This window comes from Lytechinus pictus, chromosome 16 (genome assembly GCF_037042905.1).
Source record: "Lytechinus pictus isolate F3 Inbred chromosome 16, Lp3.0, whole genome shotgun sequence".
NCBI classification, from domain to species: domain Eukaryota; kingdom Metazoa; phylum Echinodermata; class Echinoidea; order Temnopleuroida; family Toxopneustidae; genus Lytechinus; species Lytechinus pictus.
The window spans coordinates 12,451,140-12,474,574 of record NC_087260.1 but is presented as its reverse complement, the minus strand read 5'-3'; the positions used below and the strand labels follow the sequence as shown (position 1 = coordinate 12,474,574).

Genomic DNA, 23,435 nt, shown 5'->3' with positions numbered 1-23,435 from the left:
TTTAAAACTTATTCATAGGGTTATAAGCTTAAACAACCATTAATATTTTACTTTTATTTATATAGCGCATTTTGCCAGATGACACAAAGCCAATTTTGTAGGAACTTCACAGTTTTCATATATCGCACAGAATTACATTTTTGTAATGTGCATTCATCTTTAACGTTGTTCGCATGTTTTCTGCTTTGTGGTACATTACATGTACGCGCATTCCAAAGCTTTCACGCCTTGTCAATTTTCTGAACAAACAATTAAGTTTTTGTTTACAAACTACTGACGAATGACAGCTTTGGTTTATGTTTAGCAAACTTTTGTTTAACCAATCATTTTATTTCAAGGCGTGGCTTGATCTGGAACATTTTCTGTAGAAATATTTTCAGCCTCATGTCTTCCTGTGATCTCGAGGGGTCAACATTGTCGTCGCACATAGGAGAAAGTCGCCCAACCTCGTGGTCAATTATACTTGAACCACCTTTGGATTTACTCGGATTTTTTTTTGTATTTGGAGTTAAAGTTTCTACTTTGGATTTTATATTCTTGGATTAGCTTCTGTGGACATCCTTGTGGAATACTTTATCCGTTTACTGTATAACATATATAATCTTCATTTTGTTCTTTTTCGCGGACGAAATTACGCGACAAGTTTCATCTTTTTGTTGTGATTTGTGCAATAACTTTGGACTTCACTTTCGCAGTGATAACCGGCATCATCCGTGGCTCAAATAGAGCTCTAGTCGCGACCTGTCGCACCCTCATCGACCCCTTCGCTCGGTTAATGATACGGTGGATATTTGCTCCGAACGTTCAACGAGCCTTTTCTGAAGTTGTGAACACAAGTTCATATTTTGGATCATATCCGGAACTGGTGTTAGTGAGTAGATCTAGAAATATTGATTTCTTATCTTGTAACATACAATTCGGTAAATATTGATACCCCATTCAGCTGGAGCTAACAATTCATCAGCAGCGCTTAGTGCATTCAAGGAATTATGGGGTACCCACTCACCTAACGTTGGTCGAGTACAACACAGTTTTGATACATTATCTTGTCGAAGGAAAAACACACCACGCGTCGTTTAAGTTTATATATTATTTTCATTATACCTCTAGCAAACTTAGGTTATAGTTTTCATTAACTCTTATCAGGTTCGTGAATATGACAAAATCACATCATTTTTATATAACCCGCATACCAATGCACACACACCCACACACATAGGTACCCACACGTTCTCACTCCCTGACACACAAACGGTCATACACACACAAATGGTCAACACTTGAATTACAATCCAAAGCATATGACCAAGATCCTTTCCTTATAAAGCTTAAAGAACCAGCCTCATGTCCCACCACCATACACACGCCCACACACACACTGCACACATTCTCTCACGTACATTCGAGTCACTATAACATATTTCAGGCAACCCTTCCTTACTTAAAATTACTTTACTAGAATGTTTGATAAAAAATGCTTACAGCTCTAGAAGTGTTGAAAGATTATCAAAGGTTCCCATTTCAATCATCTGCAAAGGGTTGTTAGAAAGATTCCTAAAAAAAATTGAGAATTTAATTAAAATCTGTTATCAACAAGAAAATTTGATGTATAATTTTTACAATAATTTAAGGTATCTATAATTTATGGAAACTAATACAGAGCCAACAGTCGTAGGAAACTAATACAGAGCCAACAGTCGTATTCGTTCTTGTGAAATGACTACTTTTCTATATGTTAACGCGTTAACTTTTGGTTCACCAAAAGAATTACCACCTTTTTGGAAATAAACGTTACATAATCATCAAAATGAGACTTGCCCGGATAAAGATGGCATATATTTCCATTACGAAAATTTGTTGCAATGTTTTTCTTGCTGTTTGAGTCATGGGATATCATTATGGATCAGAGTTTAATAGTGACATCATTTGAAATTTACGCAGTATTAAGTATATTGCTGAAAATCTTAGGTTTATAAATTCGCATGATAAAATAAAATTCAACAATACATACAAATCACTAGCATGATTTAACAGACAAGTATGATTTGAAATACATGTAAGATTCAAGGAAACTTACAGAGTAACTAATCGTTGTAATCCTCCAAATACGCCGTGGTGTAACGTATGAATGTTATTTAAAGCAAGATCCCTGACAATAAATAAGAACAGAATCAAAGTAAATGAAAATCAAATGTTTTATTCCGGGGATACCGATAATAAATAATGTTTGACTAACATTTGATGTTGGTATCGTCAAATGAAGTACATGTATCATGATTGAAATTTGATTTGGCTACCACAAAACAAATATTATAGAGCTTTTACTTGCATTGAATCATATACATCACATTTTAATGGGAAATTTATATCAGTAGCTTCGAACAAAATCTATTAAGTTGAATAGATATTTGATTTGGTTGATTTCAAACGAAAAGGTAAGTTGTAAGGTATCTGAGTTGTCAGAATTATTATCAGTCAGTAGCTCGACATTAGGTAGTTTTAGCTTCCACGATGAACGGCGGATTCGTGAACATTGAAAATGTATTGTCAAATGGCCTACATGACAATGAACAACCGAGACGATTTTGTCGAAAATTGGTGAATCAAAACAGCAGTCTCATCCTGTACTCTGGACTAACGACATATCTGAGATTTTTCGTCGGCTTCGAAACTTAGGACGAAACTGATGGTTCGATTAACCAATTTCGACAAAGACCTCCAGTTGTTTATTGTCATTTTGAGGGAATTTTCAATATATTTACTGTGTTCTAGAATTCGTCATGCGTCGTAGAAGATGAAAGTCCTATTCTGTAATCCCGCCCAAAAAGTTTAAACAAAAGAGTGAACACTGTGTAGCAAATCGGTATTCAATTTTAAAAGTAACTCCTTTAAACACTGTTGAGAGACCGAAACAAGTGAAATACACTAGACTTTAGTTGATTTACAAACTTAATATTCTCAGTCATTCCGAATAGTCAAGGGGGTATAAGCGCCAATATCAAGTAGCACGATCTGAATTGTGACATGAATGCCCATATAGTAGATGACATACTTACAGATACAAGACGTTTGAACTTTCTGAAAATGATCCTTTTGCAATCTCCGAAATTCCTAAATTTTTAAGAGATCTGTATCAGGACAATAGGAAAGGAGGAACTTCACTTAAACATTTATGAAAAATAGATGTTGAAAAATGTCATTGTCATGTTATAATTTGACCTACTGATGTATTTTACAATTTAAAAGCAGTATGAACTCCATAGAGAGATGTAAGCATTTCGAGGCGGCGAAGTGAGTGAGCGGACGAGCACGAATTCTGGCCTTTCAAAAATAAATTTAATATTAAATTTATTAAAACTTTGGAATAGATTCTGACATATCTGAATATTAATATTATAATTATCCTCTCTCGTCCCCTTTTCATTCCTGGTCGTGGAACTTTTGTGGGTCCGGTGCCATCTGTCCCCAGCCCCCATTATACGCAGGTAGTAGTAGTAATATTAGTAGTAATATAAAGTAGGAGTAGAATCTCTTCTTACATTGCGTACTGTTATTAGTAGTACTGTTGATATACTTACAGTTCAATAAGGAATGGTAACGAAGATGGTACGATCGTAGTACGTTCATCGGTCTTATTCACTTCCAAGGCAACCCGTGTATCTCCACTCACACATGCCATTTCATTTTCACAACCAAGCGACCTAAATGAGTTCGAAAATTATGTCAATAAAAGAAAGGTGAACTTTTGTAAAAGGGTTGCAATATATGTCTAAAATGGCAAGCACAGCGGAAGAATAATAGGTTTAAATAAAATGACTGTTTATTGATAAAAATATAATTATTTTAATGGTCACTTTTTGATTTGTTAGAACCCTTTTAAAAAAGATGAAATACAGGAGTTTTGTTCAAAAAGGGATATCAAAATCATCCTAAATTAAAGAAGTTATAAATGTCTTTAATTTTAGTTACTGGTAGTGACTTACATGTGCTTGCTAATTAATTGTTAATAAAATGTGTGTGTGGACATTTCAAAAGAGATTTTACCGTGTCAAGTAGTGACGGTAGACTCAAAACAATAAAATAAAAACATTTTTGCCCCTTTTACACGTACAATCAAACCTCTGCAGCCACCTGTCTAAAGTGGAAACCGGTCTTCAGTGGGCACCAACAATTACTACCCTCTGAAATGATTATGTATAATAAAACCTGTCTGTAAAGATCCATTATAAAGGGGTCACTTTTTCTTTTTTCCCTTAACTGGATGGCCTTAATAGAAAAGTTTTACTGTATCTACATTCTTAGAACAAATCAGTCAAATTGACTAGACCAGTAGTCAGCTGGGTGCAACTGATATGTCTTGTCACATTTCTGACATATATTCAAGTCAGAAATCACTATGTTCTAGTAAAATACAACAATAAAATAGTCAAATATGACTATAGAAAAACAGTTGCACCCAGCTGACCCTATTAACTAGTCATTTTTGACTGATTTGTGTTTAGAGTGTTCTTTCTATACCCAAGTAAACAGTCACACACGGCGAGACAAACCTCACACCGACCAAAGCCTTAATGTCATTTCCAATGTTGTAACATTGGTCGATTTGAACTTGGTTTTATTGGTATGACTGTAGCATTGTTGTAAAATATTAGAATAATAGCCAATTAACGTAGAGGGCAGCAACACCACTTTGACGCCCTCTACGTTCGTTGATAATAGCTCTTTACAGTTTTCGGAGGTTCCTAGGAAGGGATGTAAATTGTAATGTTCCGACGTGACAGGTAAAGGAAAGACCGGTACACGAGCATCCTTCGGGGCATCCAGCTATGTGATATAGAAAAAAAGGGTAAAGAATTCTTTGTTGAAAATCAATAACTTAAATACACGAAATGGGAATAACATTACTTCTCTTTCTACTTCTACTACTACTACTACTTCAATATTACCACTGCAGCTACTACTACCACTATTTCTACTACTACTACTTCTACTACTACTGCTACTACTTCTTCTTCTTCTTCTTCTTCTTCTTCTTCTACTACTACTACTTCTACCACTTTACTGCTATAATACTGCAATTCTGTTACTTTAATACTATTGCACTAATACTACTTCCTCTTCCTAGGCCACTACTGATTTTTCTTGTAATAGTGATATAAATACCAATAGTAGTGATATAAATACCAATGATGGATGGATGATAATGATGATAATGATCACGATTATTATGCTTATTAGAATATGAAGCGAATTTTAAGCGGATCATCTCCTCTATAGTTGCACTGTGATGATCCCATTTTGTCATTAAGGTAAAACTTGAATATAAACAGCACATATCTCACAGAAAGGACTAATTTGGGTATATACTTATGGAAGGTAAATTCAAATGTAGGAATGAAAAATGAAATATTTTATCTACTTACCACAGAATATTTCGTCATCATGACCAGGACAGTGTATTACGTCATCACATACATGATCAGGACTGATACATATTGTGCTACCATGGCAACGGTAAGAACCAGGTGGACATTAATATGTACCTAATGCGAAATAAGGCAATATTCATTAAATTGTAGTTCATGCACTTCTTAGGACGATGGATCATTGGTGCATCCATGGAGGAAGAAAAGAGATAAAATAATTGTAATTTTCTGCCCCCCTCCCGTCAAGGGATGGAGTGCGATTGCAGTGATTATCTCCGCCCTCCCCCCCCCCCAAAAAAAAAAAAACCGACGGGAAAATCACAAATGTTGTGGGGGGTTATCATAGAAAAAAAGTGAGATATTTTACTCTTTCAAGGCCCTTGCCCTAATAAATCCTGGTTCCATTAGTAATAATCTGATGAAAAAATAGTTATGGTAGAAGAAGACGATGAGAACATCGTGCTCTTTCATTCCTTTGCGATCAAGATGGCAGTCTTTACATCGCCGAAAAAGATACAGGTTTAGATGACAAGAATAGTAATGATAACAATGAAGATGATGGTGAATAATAATGACGATAATAGTAGTATTAGTAATTATAATAATGATAATAATCAAAATGCTAACAATAGTAATATATCATTATTGTAATTATTATTATTATTATCAGAACAAAATAAATTCTAGAAATCAAGCATAACAATAATAATATTAATAATAATAATAGTAATGATGATAATAATAGTAATTTAGAACGACAGCAATAATTCAAAAGGTCATACCACAGTCTTGTTCATCAGACCCTGTTGGGCAATCCAACTTCCCATCACACCAATATCTTAGTGGAATACAATAAGAGTCTGGACACTTCATTGTCCAAGATGGACAAGTGTGATTCTCTAGGATATAAAAAACATACATAAATAAACATTTTTTTCCTACGACCATGACGATAGGAGTGATTCTACTAATATGAATAGGTTTACCCGTTACGACATTTTGTTAGGGCGAAAGGATTATTTGCTAAGGGGAATTAGAACAATAGGCTGAGATGTTAGAAAGCATTCTCCCTAACGTTACTTGCATTATCTTTAATGGAACAAATTCGCGTGCTCTCAAACACATGTTGACTTATTTAGTTGTTTATTACTTTGAAGCTACGGATTCGCAGCTTTGTTTTATTGCTAGAGTAGCGATAAAACGAGAATAGAAAAGGAGCAAAAATAAATGATAATTGAGACAATCTTATAATTAAAGAATCCACGAAAAAGCGATGAACATGTATGCATTTATCATTCATTTATTATTAAATCAATGTTAACATTAAGTTAAATATGGAAAACGGACAGTTTCCGGAAAAGCTGCAAGGAACTCACAACATACTGACAAAAAAAAAATCTCAAATTTCGCATTTAGTCTCTCCCCGCCACCCCCCCTGAAAAATCGAATTTCTTACCACATTCTTTCAAATTTGTGACGTCACGGCAGCTATTGAGGAAACCAACTTCATCGAGTTCATACATACAGATGGAGGCCAGTGGTGCGCATGCGCCATTATCACAAGTAAGTTCAGTCTCAGAGTCACAAGCAAAATAATTATTGAGGTAACCTACATTTAATAAAAAGAATAAGGAGGAAAGTATACAAAATATTTAGCGACATATTTCACCTAAAATGCGTGCAAAAGCTTCGAAACCTGTTCATAAACATGTATAAGTTGATCACGCATTGCCCTGAGGTATTGCTAAATGATCTCTTTATCTCTATCTTTCTCTCTCTGTGTGTGACTCAGTTAATGTAATCCTAGAGATTTCAAACCAAATCCTGCGGCTTATAATCCTTATGGAATATTACTATCATCGCGATGAAAATACAAGTTTCTTATGACAAAATTAGTTCAATGAACACTATTTGGAATGAATTACAAGAACACAATAACAAATATATTTTGAAATCATAGCTAATCTTGCAGAAAGATAGAATTTACAATTTTGTTTTATTTCGGGAAATCTGTTGAAAAGTAATTTTGCAGGAAATTGATTCAAAGTTGCCTTCATAAACATATTCGAATAATTAGCCAAAATCTGATCTGCGCCATCTTACCACATCGATCTTCATCCTCTATTGTTTTGCCGATGCAATCGACCATTCCATCACATCTAACTTTGCTTGGAAACAAAGACCCATCAAAACATTGGAATGCTGACGATGATAGCTCCAGAACTATGGCAAAAAATAATAATCACAAATTGGTCAAGGATCACAAATTGGTCAAGTTTTCTAAAAGGAACAATGAACAAAATTGTTAAAAAAACGACAAGAAAAAAATGCCTTATAAGTTAGCTATTTGGTAAGTAAATGGAAATACAAATAGCTACGAGGAGCATTAAAATACACATAAACAGCGACAACACACGCACACACCCACACATACACACACACACATAGAGAAAGAAAATGAGATTTCTCTGTTTTAAAAAATGTGGGGAGGGGGGGGGGGCAGGCATGATAAAGATTCTTAAAGTGGTAGGCCTATTGTATATATAAGACTGGAAATGAGAAATGCAATTTTTTTTTCAGTTTATAGAAGAAAATCCATGGAATAAACACTTAAATGAAATATTTTATTTCGATCGCCTTCAATGCTTATTTTTCTTCTAAATAAACACTAGTATTCCCCCTCTTAATAACAGATAATGGCGCTCCTTGCTTTTCATAGTTAAAGTCAAGTTTACTTTCTGGATAGGACAAGGAAATCGAACCGGGTGGGTGTTTCATAAAGCTGTTCGTAAGTTAAGAACGACTTTAAGAACGACTGGTGATCCTTCTTTTGGTAAATAGTATACACCATTGGCGATGGTTTAGCGCGTAAGAAGGGTTCACCAGTTGTTCTTAAAGTCGCTCTTAACTTACGAACAGCTTCATGAAACGACCCCCTGTTAGGCTACTTAAAAATGTTTCTCAAAGTTACTTACCACATTCAACCTCATCCGAAGAGTCGTAGCAATGAGGAATAAAATCACATCTCTGGAGAGAGTCTATGCATTGACCGCTGTCACATGTAAACTCCGACTCCGAACACCGCGGATACACTGGATAAGGTACGAATCAACATTAACCTATCGCGTTAGCAATGAAAGAATTCCTTTATCCAGTTTTATTTAGCTTTTATTTCAGTGCTCCGTTACATGAAGGTTGACAACGTGGTACACTCTTAGAAAAAAGGTGTGAATTTGAACGTTTTTGTCGCGTATTTGGAACCCTCGAGCAAACGGGTTGCCAAAAAGGTTCTTAATGTGCTCAAGAAACTTAAATGGTCTTATAAAGAACATGAAAACGGTCAAAAGTGGCTGTTTAAAGTCATTGAGATCCTTTTAGGGCAGCCAGCGCTTCTCAACCTTTTTTTTTCAATCGAGGGCCACTTTGACTCTCAGATTTTGTCGAGGCCCACCTACCAAAATTTAAAGAAAGTGTTTCGTGAAATTTGAACACAAAATGTGAAGCACATTCGAAACAAACAGATTGAGAACTAATCTGCATTCGCAAATGACCGGTAAATGGGCGACAATGAACTACATACACAATATGCATACACCTGAGGTTCTCATCAAAGTTTAATTTGTTTGACCCACGTAGACTGATCGAGCATAACATGTTCGGACAATTCTGTGAAATATACTTTAGTTTTCCCCTATTTTTTCTCCTTCTGGAGCTTCTTGCGACCCACCTGATACAGCTTCGCGGTCCATTGGTTGAGATGCGCTGTTTTAGGGAACATGTGAAGCTTTCCAATACGAGACAAGAGTGCAGAACCCTCTAAGAACCCTCTTTTATAAGATTGGACGGTAAAGTTACCATAAAAATAGGGAGTTTTTGCAACTGCAACGGATTTAAGAACATATTGATGATGCGCGTCAAATGACAAAGACAGCTGGGAGGCCTTCATCGAACAGGAACAGCAGCTTTGTCCTAAGTTTCGTAGCTGACGAAAATTTGCAGATATTATCATTAGTCCAGAGTCTAGGACGAAACTGCTGTATTAATTTACTAATGTTCGACAAAGACCTCTTGGTTGTGCTTTGTCATGAAGGCAATTTGAAAATACATTTTCTATGTTCTTGAATCCGTCGTTCGTCAAGGAAACAAAAGTTCCCTTGCAACGTCTACACAACTGTGATATATGATTAAACATAAATCAAATAATATATATATCCGTTAGAAGTACAGCTTGCTATTACTTTAACAAACAGAAAGAAGTAACTTAAACAGAGAGAAGTGACAAGTTTTTAATGTCTTTATTATTCCGGGGGCTAGGGGGAGTTTATTCAGCAGAAATACCTTTTTTTGCATCAATGGGGCTAAACACTGCGAATTTTCCAATAAAGAGGGAAAATAAGCAAAAAGGTGGGGTGACTTCAGCAGACCCTGAATTGCGTAGCTTCGATGCACCAGCACGTTTTGTGCATGTAGCTGATATAAGGAAGCCTATTCTTTCATCTTTAAGTTACTTCAAAAAAACTAAATTGGCTTCATTATATAGCAGGAATACTATTTTGCCTGAACGAGGGGGTCAAAAACTGCGAATTATTCAATAAACTGATAAAGTGGGAAAATAGGCAAAAGGGTGGGGGGATTCAGCAGCCTCTGACGGGGGTAGGCTTCTGTGTGCGAGCACGTCTTTAAATGAAGTTGATGGAAAAAATCCTACCTTTTTGTCTCCCATGAGTTACAAAACAATAAAAGTGACTTCCTGCAAAGCAGAAACGCCGTTTGTCTCAATCAGGCTCCAAAACTTTCCTAGAAATGGGCAATATACAAAATAGGGGTTGGGTGACTTTAGCCGTGCCCTGATGGGGTAAGGCTTCGATGTGCCAGCACGTCGTTATAATGTAGCAGATAGAGGAAAGGCAACTCTTTTGTCTCCATGTGGATTTAGGCAATGAAATGGATTGATGTATAGCAGAAACACATTTTTGCCTCAATGGGGGCTCCAAATTGACAGATTTTCCTATAAATTGTTAAAACGCGAAATTGGGTGTTGTGTGACTTCAGCCGCCCCCTGAGGGGGTAGGCTTCGATGTGCCAGCACTTCGTTGTATGAAGCAGATTAAAAAAATACTACTTTTTTATCCGAGGGTGTTAAGGCAATGAAAGTGGTTTGCTATATAGGAGAAACATCTTTTTGCCTCAATGTGGGCTCCAAATTCGCAGATTTTCTAATAAAGAGGTAATCTAAGAGAAAAGGGGTGGGCAATTTCAGGATCCCATGACAGGGGTAGGCTTTGCTGTACCAGCACTTCTTTATATGTAACTGATAGAGGAAAGGCAACTCTTTTGTCTCCATGTGGTTTTAAGACAATGAAAATGGATTGCTTTTTGGCAGAAAAACCCTTTAGCCTCAGTGGGGGCTCCAAATTTGCAGACTTTTCCATAAATTTGCTAAATACGGAAAAAGGGGATGGTGTCTTCGGCAACCCACTGACGGGGGTGGCTTCGATTTTCCAGCAATTCGTTATATGTAGCAGATAGAGGAGTGTCTACTCTTTTGTCTCCAAATACGAAAAAGGGGCGGGGTGACTTGGGGCAGCCCCCTGAGAGGGTAGGCTTTGATATGCATTCACTTCTTTAATTTAGCTGATAGAGAAAAGCCTATTCTTCCGTCTCTAAGTGATTTCAAGAAAATAAATTTAGATTTTTACCTATCCGAAGCATCATTTTGCCATATTGAGGGCTCCAAAAGGCAAGATATTTTAATAGCCAAGCTTCGGACAACCTTCGACAGGCTCTTGCGGGACTATGTGTTAAGGTGCCCGAATGTAATTGCTTGCGACATGCAGAGTAATGCCTCCTCTAACTTTTCCAAGAGGTTTTATTAACATAAAAGTTGCTTTAATATGTAAAAAACGCCTTTTGCCCTCATACCCATATATGTAATATACACTTTTCTATAAACGCGACGCTAATTACATGCATTTATGCGTGCTAGTCACACTAACAAAGGCGAGGCAAGACCGATTGAGTCTACTGTACTCTTTTGAAAGGCAAGCCAGCGAGCGCATTGTAGTCGGTATCACTAGTGTGAGTTGTGACGGAGGTTGCTTTTTTTTGTGTCATTTTATCGCAAATTCGGGGAATACATTTGGGGGTATTTTCCCTATATCTAACCAAGTTAAGACATTAATACTGTCATGAAGCATACAAATGTTCTCGTTAATATATCCTCTTTCGTGTAGAATGCTGATATTTTTTCATTTATTGTTGATATTAATGACAAAACAGAAAGATATTAATGCACATGCAAATTTTTCCCTAAAAACATAGACATTTTGGTAAAAATTCTTATATTTATAAAAAAATATTAACCGGACTGTCCAGAAAACGACTGCAATCGATTTATACTATCTAAATCATTGTTAAATGCGCATTTATTTAATATTTTTCATTTGTTTGTGCGAAAATATGAAAATAATTGATTTTCATGAAAAATCCAAGAAGGCCGACAAAAATGGGGTCCTCTGGGCCTTCTGTACAGGATATGACCCGGCAGCAACATATTTTCTTGACCACTGATATCATGCCAAGATGTTGGGACCATCAAACCTTATGTACCCGATCAGCTGAATAAACTCCCCCAGCCCCCGGACTATATGTTAATGGTAAAATGGTTAATGGTATCACAAAATGTTCACAATCAATTCTCACAACAATTATGATGACAATAAAAGTGACGATTTCAATTTTCATCTCATTTGACTGCAAAATTAGAAGTGTACTTACCGCAATTAATTTCATCCGAATTATCCTCACAATCAGAAATGGTGTCACAGACAAACGAAATCGATATGCATAACTCATCTTGACATTCATATTGGTTTTCATCGCAACCTGGTTATAGACGAATGGAAGAAATATGCGAAATAATAACATTAATATTCATTTCTGAACAGTTGTCCAAGAACTTTATATTTCAGCCATTCGCTGTTACCGTCATCAATATCCTGATTTAATCTCGTTTTTTTTTAGGTAGTGTGTAAAATATGACTTTTATCCACCAAAAACGTTTTTAAATATACAAATAAATAATTGTAATTTTCGTGTTTTTTTATCACAACTAATGTGAAATAGATAGAAGAAAATGCATAATTTATTAACTAATCTATTTTGAGTATCTATTATAATATATAGTTTTCATTGAATTTGCAAGAGGATCCGACTGCTTTTGATCATTTATTGTTGCTAGATTACAAGTTCACTCTCATCAAGAGAGCAATTTAAATCAAATCTATAAAAAAAATCTATTACATAATTCATTTTCTTAATGTCTATATCTTTTTTGCTCACTCGCTAATGTTTTTACCCTCGATCAATTCTGCATTATTTCACTACTTTGTTTGTGCGGCATCAGCAAATACCTCGGACCACGTAACTGAAACCATCAGAGGTTTCATTGTCCATCAGTTTTTCTGCAACCGTTTTAAGATCTTGATATTTTTTTATCTGATTTAATAAAATAATTGAAATGACCAAACCACTCATACCTGCAAAGCAGTCATTTTCGTCGCTGAAGTCTTTGCAATATTTGGCACCGTCACATACAAAGACGTCACGTATGCATTCCCCTGAGCTACAATGGAATAGTCCGGGATCGCATTGTCCAATAGAATCTGAGTATCAGAAAGATGTAATGAACATTTAAATATTTCTTGAGTGTTTTAGATACCGTAGGGTGGGAGAAAAATTTAGATATTTGGATCTAGAAATGTATCATGTTATTGCTTATGAAAATAAATGGGTATTATAAGACAGAGGGGAAAAAAGGAAACATAAACCTCAATAACAATATCAACCGAGAAGTATAAGAAGATGTATATCACAAGGGATATCACATTCTCATGATAAACTAAAGGGTTGATCGGGTGTCCCATAAAAAGTGAAATGGTAAATTTTACACCATTTTCTTCTACGATCAACGAAAATAATGACACGACTAAAACCATTGAATTTGGTGTTTTTATTGGAAAACCCGTCGTTTTCAAAATGTGCTACTTTTTAAGATGAATTCTGTCCAAATGGCGTTTCATAACTTTATCCAAAAGATGCTTTAACCAATAATGCAAAAATTCAACATTTCTAGTCAAATTTTATAAAAACGCACAATTCCTTTCCGATATGACAATGTACTAAACTCATATCTATTATAGACGATAATACAACGTAATTTAGATATTATTATGCTCGAAACATCAGTTTACCTGGCTTGTAGATATGAACTGTTGAATTCCACTGCGAACCTTTAGAAATGAAAACAAACAGAAATGGATGAATTGAATTGAGAAGCAAGTGTTGAGTATGGAGTATGAAGTTATAAGTGGATTATTATTCAAAGAAAAAACATAGGAGCGATCATTCCTGCCCCCATGTAGCGCCGCATGCGTTTTATGCATTCAATCTTTTATTTCCATGACTAAGGTTTTTTTTTAAATTCAGATTGCCAATATTTATAAACATACATGGAAATTCGATAAAACAAATAAAAATATGCCTACAGCTATGTGGGATCTTCCTGAAAAAATAACTGTGTTTTTCTAATTCATATGACAAGTATCAATATGGTAACAAATTATCACCGCTTGAGCAATACTTGAAGTTAAGTAATAACTGAAAAGAATAATCTTCTTGTTGTGTTGGTTTGAGTGGCGAGTAGTCAAATTTGACTATTGTCGCCATTGACTTTATCTAATAAATATAACTTCTCATGTAATAATGTTATTACCAATATACATAAATATATGAAATATTTTTATCTTGTGCATCCTTTCAATATGAACAGGATAATAATTCGCAAAGAGGTTGTTATATTAAACTAATACATTGTTATAATCGATACGGTGACATGGTATTTTATTTCATATTGCTTAACCAACAAAAAGCAAAACCTACCTGTAGCTTGGGTTTTGCAAACAAACTGCCTCGTTTCAGGAGAAGCACAGGCAACATCATGCCAAAGATCTGTCGAAAGATCCGTCGATGTGGCTGGATCAAAGACTAGCATTGTACATGCTTCTAACATTCCGCCGTCTGGTTGTTTTTCTCCTTCTTCATTGCTTTATAAAGTAAAAATAACAACAGATTGGGTAATTTGTCTACAAATTGTGTATTTCTTCCACTCAACTCGGCGAAAGAGAACACAGAAAGGTGAGGAAACCTTTGTCTTGACTGATTACTATAGAGCAAGCTATGTCTAACCACGTGATTAACTTTTGGAACACATGTTCAGATTAAGTTCAGTTCAATTAAATTTATTTCGATCATAAAGTCATAAGTATATATACAAAGTAACATAAAAACAATTAAGATGTAATCTGATGATGAAATTGGAGACTAAAATGGAAGTTAAAAATTTTGCTAAACAATCCCCTAAAATATGAAAAACATGACAAAGATCACGTGCTTGAACATGTTACATTACAATAAAAATACGCTCACGACCACATCCGCACGCTCACAATCACATCCACCCACTCACCCACACCCTCACACATGATACATAAGTACTTAAGTACTTAAATCTCATTAAATCTGTTTTCACTTATCAGAGGCATATCAAACGTATTTCCCATGGTGTTTTAAGCGCATTGATATGCTGTATTTTATGTGTGTGTATATTGCGTGGGAGGCAATGTGTGTGTGTGTGGATACATGTATATATTTGCGTGTAATGAAATATTATCATTATTTTTAAAGGTATAAATGTGTTTTATTGTTTTTATATATTATTGTGAATCTTTTGTTTTAAGGACGTGCTGAAAAACAGCCTTGTCGGTCGATAGCAAGTTTTTTTAACCTTATAGAAACAAATAAGTTATAATAAATGTCAGCATTATTACTATGTGAAATTAAAACATAAGGACAATACTGCCGAATAACAAAAATAAATTTCTTAGGTTAATAGAAATTTATTTTATTTATTGCGTATATGTATAGGTGTGTGGGTGTGTTTGCACTATACCGCGTGTGTGCGTGCATGTGTGTACAATAAAGGTCCAAATAATGAAAAAGTGCTTATATCTGGTAATTATTTTACTTCATGAGCTTTCAATTTATGATAAGAACTTACTATTGGGGAATATACCAATCAGTATAAGACATGGGTGTTTCATCAGTCCATTTGAATACCCCTCTTTGGTCCCTATGTCCGAGGCCTGTGTCAAAGATTAATAAAGAAGAAATTGTGATTACAAGCAAGACTGTTGGTTAAAATGTGTGTTTATTATTAGTCTATCGTATGGCACAGCATAACTCTTTTCGTACCAATTCAAACCAGTAAGATATACAATATGTATAATGATACCCTTTTGAGGGCTATTGTTTAGTATAAGCAGAAATGGTTTAGAGAACTAAAAATAACTGGCGAAATCCCTAGGTATTGTGAGATAAAAGTGAGAAATATGGAAACCTTATTCTTGAATGACTTCTGGCATGTCTGGGCCCCATAACAATGGTAGTCGCCACAATGGAAGTTACTGTAATGGTCACTTTTTACGAAACAGAAAATTCAAGGTCACAACAAAATTGACTAACACGTTCTGTGGAAACGTGGACTGTTAGCCCAGATTGGTATTTTTCAGAAATAATCAAACTTGCCTATGTACGTCTTTGTATCTACAGTCTGCCATTGAGTTGAGATCATATAGTGCAGCATCGTCATCTCATCCTTATCGTGAATACTGATCAAGTGTGCGTCCTCTACGGTTTCACATTCTGCCTCTGCCTCGTTCCATGTTATGACGACAGAGCTGACAAAGAGCTTATAGCAGGATCGCCGGAAGTAGTCCCAACCCGTCTGACAAGTTTCATCTGAGATTATAATCGTAAAAAATGAGAACTCAATATCAACCACGTCATGTTAACATTACCTTGTAATTATCACTGGTCCCTAGTAGACGATGTTACGCCGAAATCTAGGCTAGTCTTACTCAAGCATGCTTCAGTTTGCCTCGGCTATAATTGGTCCAGATATTGTGTCGGAACGTTTGGTTGAAATGTTTTCTGAAATCCTACAACATGCACAATATAAGTAGAGCAATGTTGTCAGCCATAAATAAATACACACCTGTAACTTTTATTGGACTCTCTCGTCTATGGACGAACACTATTTGATGTGTTAAGGATACACAACTTTTTTTTCCAAAGAAAGATTGAAGAACTTGTTAAAAGACTTCTGCTGAAAACACATTGTTTTCCTTTTTTAGGATGACACATCTATTCATAAAGTTTGTAAGTCTTTAACTGTGGTTACATTACATTTGTTTCATTAAGACAAATAACACATAACGTATACCTACATTTCATACCATGAATGCATTTAGTACTTACTGGTAAAATTAGATGCCGAGAACACATCAGGTATCAGATGCCCTGTATCATATTCTGCCAAGAATCCCGCGCCACCTTCAATGCCATCAGAGTGAAAAGAAAGACGCATCCTGTTTAAAGAAGACATGTAGTCGCCCGACGGAGGTGTCTGACTGCAGAAGCGCCCGATGATTGCCGAATTCGATACGTCAGTGACAACCACAAAGTCCTCTTGGCACCGCTCATCGAGGGAAGCGACGTCGAATTCGATAAAACGGAGGATGATTTGGGACCAAGGCCGGGTACTGATCTCCCAGGAACGGTCGAGGTTTGGAGGGTACAGATCGAAGTAGTTTGGTGAGAAGAAAAGACCAGTGCTCTCTGTGCATGAGTGGACAGTGTCAGTTTCTTTTCCCTTGCAGCCTGGTTTATCTGCAAGATAAAGAGCATAGGACCAAGGGGGTGAGTTCTGACGACCCCGATCGTCTAAAAAAGAGACCACACCTTTTAATGACTTTCCATATTCAAATTGATGTATGCCATCATTATTATGTCCAATTTATTTTGCCCCAAAAGTAATCTTGAAATGGTCCAATAGTTTTCGCTTATAACTAATTTCAAGGGGCATACTGCATCTCGTCTAGACTATAAAACTCTCGCCTATGATCTCTTTGCAAAACTCACTTTAACAATCTGGAGCACTTCAGGGAAGCGTTTCATGAAAGGAATTGTCGGACGTTCCATCCGACAATTCCTGCTTTATCCGACAGTTACCATAGTAAAAGTGCCTCTCAGCCAAACAAAATCTAGGAAAGATGTCAGATCTGACAATTTATCAGACAGAAATGTTGATGAAACGCTCACCAGAACTTAACGACTCTCTGTTTGACAGTTTCACACAGACTTCATTTGTTTTGATGATTCCGCGCCTTTGGAATGTTTATTTTTAACTTATATATGGCAACAATTGATTAGAGTGAAAGAAATATCCTTAGCATTACAAACTTACCTACATACCCAAAAGAAGCAATGACATCTGATGTAGCGGTCAAGAGACCTGATAGAATTTTCAGGTTGAGATGAGACGAGGTGGAAATGTCAACCGGAGGAACCTGGGCGAGGTCAAAGTTTGTCTTTGATTGTGTTTCCGGGTCATGTAATATCAGAACCCCGTCTGAAATTTTCTTGATATCTTTCACGTTCTAGAGATACCATAAATAATCACAATTAACTTGTTATTAAAAAAAAATCAATAAAAATTTATTTGGTTTGTTGATATACTGTCCATACACGTATTATAGATTTTCTAAACTTTGCAGCAGTGGCGGAACTGGAAAATCTCGTCTGACAACTAAAACCAAAACAATTCATAAAAAAGTCATTATCAACGTTTCAAAAACCAACAGTCCAAACATTCTTGAAAGGCCGGGTGTCGTCAAACTATGTTAGGAGGCAGGGGGCACTCTGGAGTAAACTATCACTTTCATTTGCATCCTGAACAGCGCAACAAGTCCATGATGTGAACTCGTTTATGGATTCATTTTCCCGCCTTATACCAAATGCATGCATGACATAATTCATTCGATTGGTACTTACGTCAAAGCCATCAAAGATGAAAGAGACATAGGCATCCATTGGTGCGGTGATATTGGCCTGGCACTGTGCGCGAGGAGGAAGTGATATGGAGAGATTTCCAGTGAATTCCTGAGCACTCTTCGAGAGGGAACCCGACGAACAGCTCCCTTTGCCATGATTACCAAGATTACAATACGAGGTGGAACAGTCTGCAAATATTAATCAATTGATACGAAATGTTGTTTCGTGTCCGATTAAAATAGGAATATAGAATAAGAAATAAATTACACGTACGTAAATACAGAATAGGAGGCTTTCACTTCCACGACTCATGAATGATTCCAGAACATAGAACATCTATTGTCAATCGCCCTTCATTACAAAGCACATATATCCCTATAAATCAATCAAGGGGAAAGATTGCAAAGTGAACATGGTAAGTATATCAAGGTAAACTAGGAAACTTCTGGATAGTATTATTTCCATTAATAATGGAACGATAACCAGGATAACTATGTAAGCATTAAATATAATAAAATGAATAAATCACCTGGTACATAGCCATTGATAAATCAAATCTTTCATTCATGAAATCTTGCCCTGACAAAAATATTACCCTCCTGATTAGGTGATGAAAAGAACACTTTATTCATTGGTCCGTTTTTATAAAGAGTTACAGCCATTGCAACTTTGCCATAACGACTTCCATATACCGTATAAAAACCGGTCTTGATTGGCTGCGGACGGGGCTGCGGACCCCCTTTTACCACAGTAGCTGTACCAATGGGAAAGAATTTCAAGATGTTTTTTTCTATTTCAGAATTCATTTCGAGCAATAAAAATACAAATTGCATTTTTGAAACCGTTGTCACTCCTTATGTAACGGGTCCCAGGTAACAAGCTTACCTACGCTAGTACATCCGAGAAGTTCAAATCGAAAGCATAAATCCCCTTCCCATCTCGTTGGGATGATCTTATATTGGTCGGCACTTTCAGTCCATCTTGTCGAGACTTTACAGGCTGAAGAAAAACAGTCCGAAATATCCTAGGGTAAAAAAAAGGTGAGATATTGAGTGGACGTTTTGTTTCAAATGTTAAAAAATCAAATGAATTGGGGGGGTGGGGGGAAGACATTTCCTTTCTTATTAGGCTTAAGGAACATTATGGATTACAAATGAAGTGGGTTTTTTTTTTTTTGGGGGGGGGGGGGCTTTTGAATGGTCATTTGATAAAGAAAACTTGTAAAAGGGAAAATAGCAAAAGATCTAAGGAAAATTTCGATTACGCAATCTTTTGTTGAGTCTTTCCTTTTGAATAACAGGTCCTCAGCACTACTGAATTCTTCATGTTTTAAGCTGATTTTACGTATACAGAACGCTAGATGTTCAGGCTGGATGGTGTCATTTCACAAATTTGATACGGTCATTCATAAGCTTGAACTTTTAAGAAAAAACATTTTAAGAATGAAACTTGTAGATTTAGAGAAATTGTATGAAATAGACCTGAAAATCTTTTGACTGTTGTATTGTATTATATACCTCGTTCACACTGTCGTGCGAGCCGTTACGAGTGCCACGATTCGCCTTCCATAACTGATCCTGAGAATGTTTTAACCATTCAATTTTTTCTGCGATCAGTACGATTGCCACCACTGATCTGATACGATCTGATAGGATCACGACGATTATTACACGATTAAGATCACCGTTTCAATCGTGGGGCGAGTCGCGAAAGTAGGAACGAGGTATAACAATAAAACTGATTTGAATGAATCATCAGGATCATTGCAAAACAGAATCTTGGCGATACGATGAAAAGCAATAATCTTAAACTTACAAAATCGGCCGAAATTGTGACTTTGCCTTGGAAAGCATCAACACTGAATGATATGATTCTAGATCCATTGCACTGTTGGGTAATAGCGTTACGGACCAAAACGTCTTCTTGGAAAATCACTTCGAAAAAGTTCTCATCGTCCTCGGGTAATTGACCTTGCCATTTATTTGGCGGGTAGTGATTGGATGGTTCCATTCTGACGTCGTCGCTCTGAACTCCTGATTGGTTGAAATGGTATGGGACCCGGATATTGGAGGATGGTAGGTGTCCAGATGACACACCCAAATCAAAATGGCAGTCTGTAAAGATTTCACAATATTGTTCGCAATTCCATCGTCAATAAACATGGTATATGTCAAATTGTATATAATCATTCATGTATTTTAAATAGAATCTCATATTTAAACAAAAAATATCGCTGTTGAGAGCTTTATTAGAAATGGTTAGCTGTGCTTCCATTTTTGCACTTTGAAACATATATTTGAAAGTCAAAGATGCTCTTGTTGAAATACTAAATAATATTTAGCGATTTTTTTTTCTTGATGAACATAATTAAAGAAATGAGTGAAATAGGGTAGTCAGAATTACAGCGAAATGATTATGTATGACAGCCTGCAGTTTCTTTACTTGAATCATTGGAACTTTGAAAATAATTATTTTGCCCCAAATATTTATCTTTGAAAAATAAAGCAATGTCTGAAATTTTTCGTTTCTTTATCATTCTGGTTTTTTTTTTTAATTGAATTACGAAGCAGTATTTATATCACATTGTACATGCTGTATAATTTGTTTTAAAACTAATAACGATGACTCTACTCACTAAGATTTTGAAGTCTATTAGATTTTATTTACTTGGACATTACTCTTCTGCATAAAGTAGATTTTTTTTTTGTGAGATTGTATTTTTAATTCACACCAAAGCTCTTTCTTCATGATGCAACATTTAACTTATTTCAAGAACTTTTAATGAAATGCTTATGAAATATGCAATCTAATACATTGCTTGATGACTCAATAAAATGTTTTGTGTGCTTCATTAATGTTTGATTTCTAAACAGATTAACAAAATATTTCATAAAAACACATCAATGAATTGAAAATCATTTTTCAAGTCATTGTGAAGAAACTGGGTTGGTGTCATTAATCGCAAAAAGCAGTATTGATAATTAAACTTCATTTACCATTCTTGCAACCAAGTACTTCCAAGCGAAGAGAGATCAGTTCTGCGCTCTTTGAGACAGGTTGAATTCTTAAGTATTCACTTAAGCGAGGACGATTAAATAGAACCATTGAAATGTCTCTTGCATTCCACTCCTTTTGCCGTCTCTGAGGAGTTAATTCAAGATTTTATCATTAATGAGCCATTAAAATATAATTCAGCATAATTTGGTCGACACAATGGTTATTAGAAGAATAGGTTTATAAATGGAGGGATATTGCACGCACTTTTGCACAATCATTAAAGCCAAAGAATCATAGTGCAAATTCGAGGTCAAATCTGACAGTGAGATGATGGAAGATTTCACGAAATATCAAGTAAAGCAGAGTTTTACTCCCACTAATAATACATAAACAGTTTGACTCTTTATAATTTTCAATACTCATTACCTTACGAAATATTTGTCGGTGTTTTCCCTTACGACATTATGATCGCAAAAGATGAGAGAGAGGTAACTAAAATATTGAAAAAGAGAAGTTCTTTATCATTTCCAATACTCCATACTTTTACAAATATTTGTCGGTGTTTGCCCTTACGTCATTATGATTGCAACTGATGAGAGAGAGGTAACTAAAATATTGAAAAGGAGAAGCTTGCCACCCCCCTCCCGCATGATTTTCTTTCTTATTCTCACCAGCAAACGCACAACATGAAATCTAGTACATAGTCATAGAAAATTATGGAATAAAACGATTAATAACATTAAAGAACAATCGCACATCATTTAAACAGTCAAATATAGAAATGAACAATAATCATCATAAAATCTGTTTTGGAAACATTGCTAGCTTTTCTGACATGGATTGAAGAGGACTCCGTATTAGCGAAGGGCTGAATGTAAAAATAAAAATCCTAGAGAATATTGACGTACGAGGGACGCGTATATTCAATACTCATATTAATTGACAACGAAGGTCGTATGTTGTTCGCATGAACGCCACATAATGTGTATAATCATTGAAAAAAGGTGTCTTCCCTATAACTATTGTGGGATTTTAATCAATCAACTCATTTGTTTTTATTTATAAAATAAGCAATTGAATATAGGACACAGTTATTAATTTGTTTTGGTTGCATCGTTTCCTGAGGTTCAATAAACTTTTTTTTCAGATATCGAAATATTTGTACTGTTGTTTTACTATGGCTGAATATTCCTTTTTCACTTCTTTCGAATCCATCCCCACTCTCTCACAGAGAGCATACCGGGCAGCTCGCGAAGCGCAATTACAAAATAGATAAACAATATGTATGTATTATCCAGAAATAAAGGGAAATTAATTGAAAATATATATATATATTACCATCTCGGTTAGGTCATCGAATCCGACAATGAGAGATGAGATCCAAGTTCCCTGGCTTTCTGGCCCTCCCTGGATAAGAAGCCCAGTGACATAGGATGATTGGCCAAATGTTACCTGTAAGTACGAACCGCAAAAGATAAACGATAGACTAATACACCTATGTTTTTAAAATGATGGTGGATTTTAAAGATGAAGAATACAGATATCAATTCAATGGAAATGTAAGCCTTTTTTGTCTTGATTACACGTATTTTTAAATTTTCTTTTTATTTATTGGTATGTCTCTCTCGCACTGTGTTTAGTATTAAAAGATTTATTAATGTACGCATATTAAGCAGAATATATTTCCCTTTGTCATGTTTGTGTACAGTGAATTTTTATTACAATTCTCTATTTCAAATGTTTTTCAGAAGAGTGTTTACACCCGTGCACCCCCCCAAAGGACGTAAATGTGTGTACCTTCATGTAATATGAAATAATGAGCATTTCCATTAATTGCTTTTTCCATCTATAATGAAAATATTTTGTCAGATCGTTACTATGGTTTTAATTAAATAATTGTAATTTGGAAATTTCCCTCTTTCCAGGGGATAGTTATTGATACAGGGAGAATTATTTTTACAGAATTACAGTGCATGATATTACGATGACCCCGATTTACTCTGACCTCTTTATCCGCTGAGAACTACAAGCGACGATTGGAAACGAACTCTTACCCTCGAA

At 35.6% G+C, this 23,435-nt stretch overlaps 1 protein-coding gene and 1 long non-coding RNA gene across 2 annotated transcripts; both read right to left on the bottom strand.

Moving 5' to 3' along the window:
* Window positions 1-9,117: 9,117 nt before the first annotated feature.
* On the bottom strand, window positions 9,118-18,274 carry LOC135157105 (suppressor of tumorigenicity 14 protein homolog). Its single transcript, XM_064111615.1, has 10 exons — window positions 18,263-18,274; window positions 17,791-17,983; window positions 16,803-17,213; window positions 16,071-16,283; window positions 15,544-15,628; window positions 14,367-14,530; window positions 13,679-13,717; window positions 12,965-13,090; window positions 12,204-12,311; window positions 9,118-9,188 (listed from the first exon to the last, which is right to left on the bottom strand). Exons 1-10 carry the CDS (start codon window positions 18,272-18,274, stop codon window positions 9,118-9,120), a joined length of 1,422 nt encoding a protein of 473 aa, XP_063967685.1.
* A 125-nt stretch (window positions 18,275-18,399) lies between these two features.
* Window positions 18,400-20,359, bottom strand: LOC135157035 (uncharacterized). The gene is made up of 3 exons (XR_010296116.1): window positions 20,193-20,359; window positions 19,263-19,401; window positions 18,400-18,565 (listed from the first exon to the last, which is right to left on the bottom strand). It is a non-coding gene; the product is annotated as an uncharacterized LOC135157035 (long non-coding RNA).
* Window positions 20,360-23,435: the final 3,076 nt, after the last annotated feature.

Bases quoted from the DNA above. Each gene is read 5' to 3' on its own strand.
- LOC135157105 (XM_064111615.1), bottom strand. The intron at 13,718-14,366 runs GTAGGTTTTGCT...TCATTTCTAAAG, and splicing joins TTGCAAAACCCAAGCTACAG to GTTCGCAGTGGAATTCAACA. The intron at 13,091-13,678 runs GTAAACTGATGT...TCTGATACTCAG, and splicing joins AGTTCATATCTACAAGCCAG to ATTCTATTGGACAATGCGAT.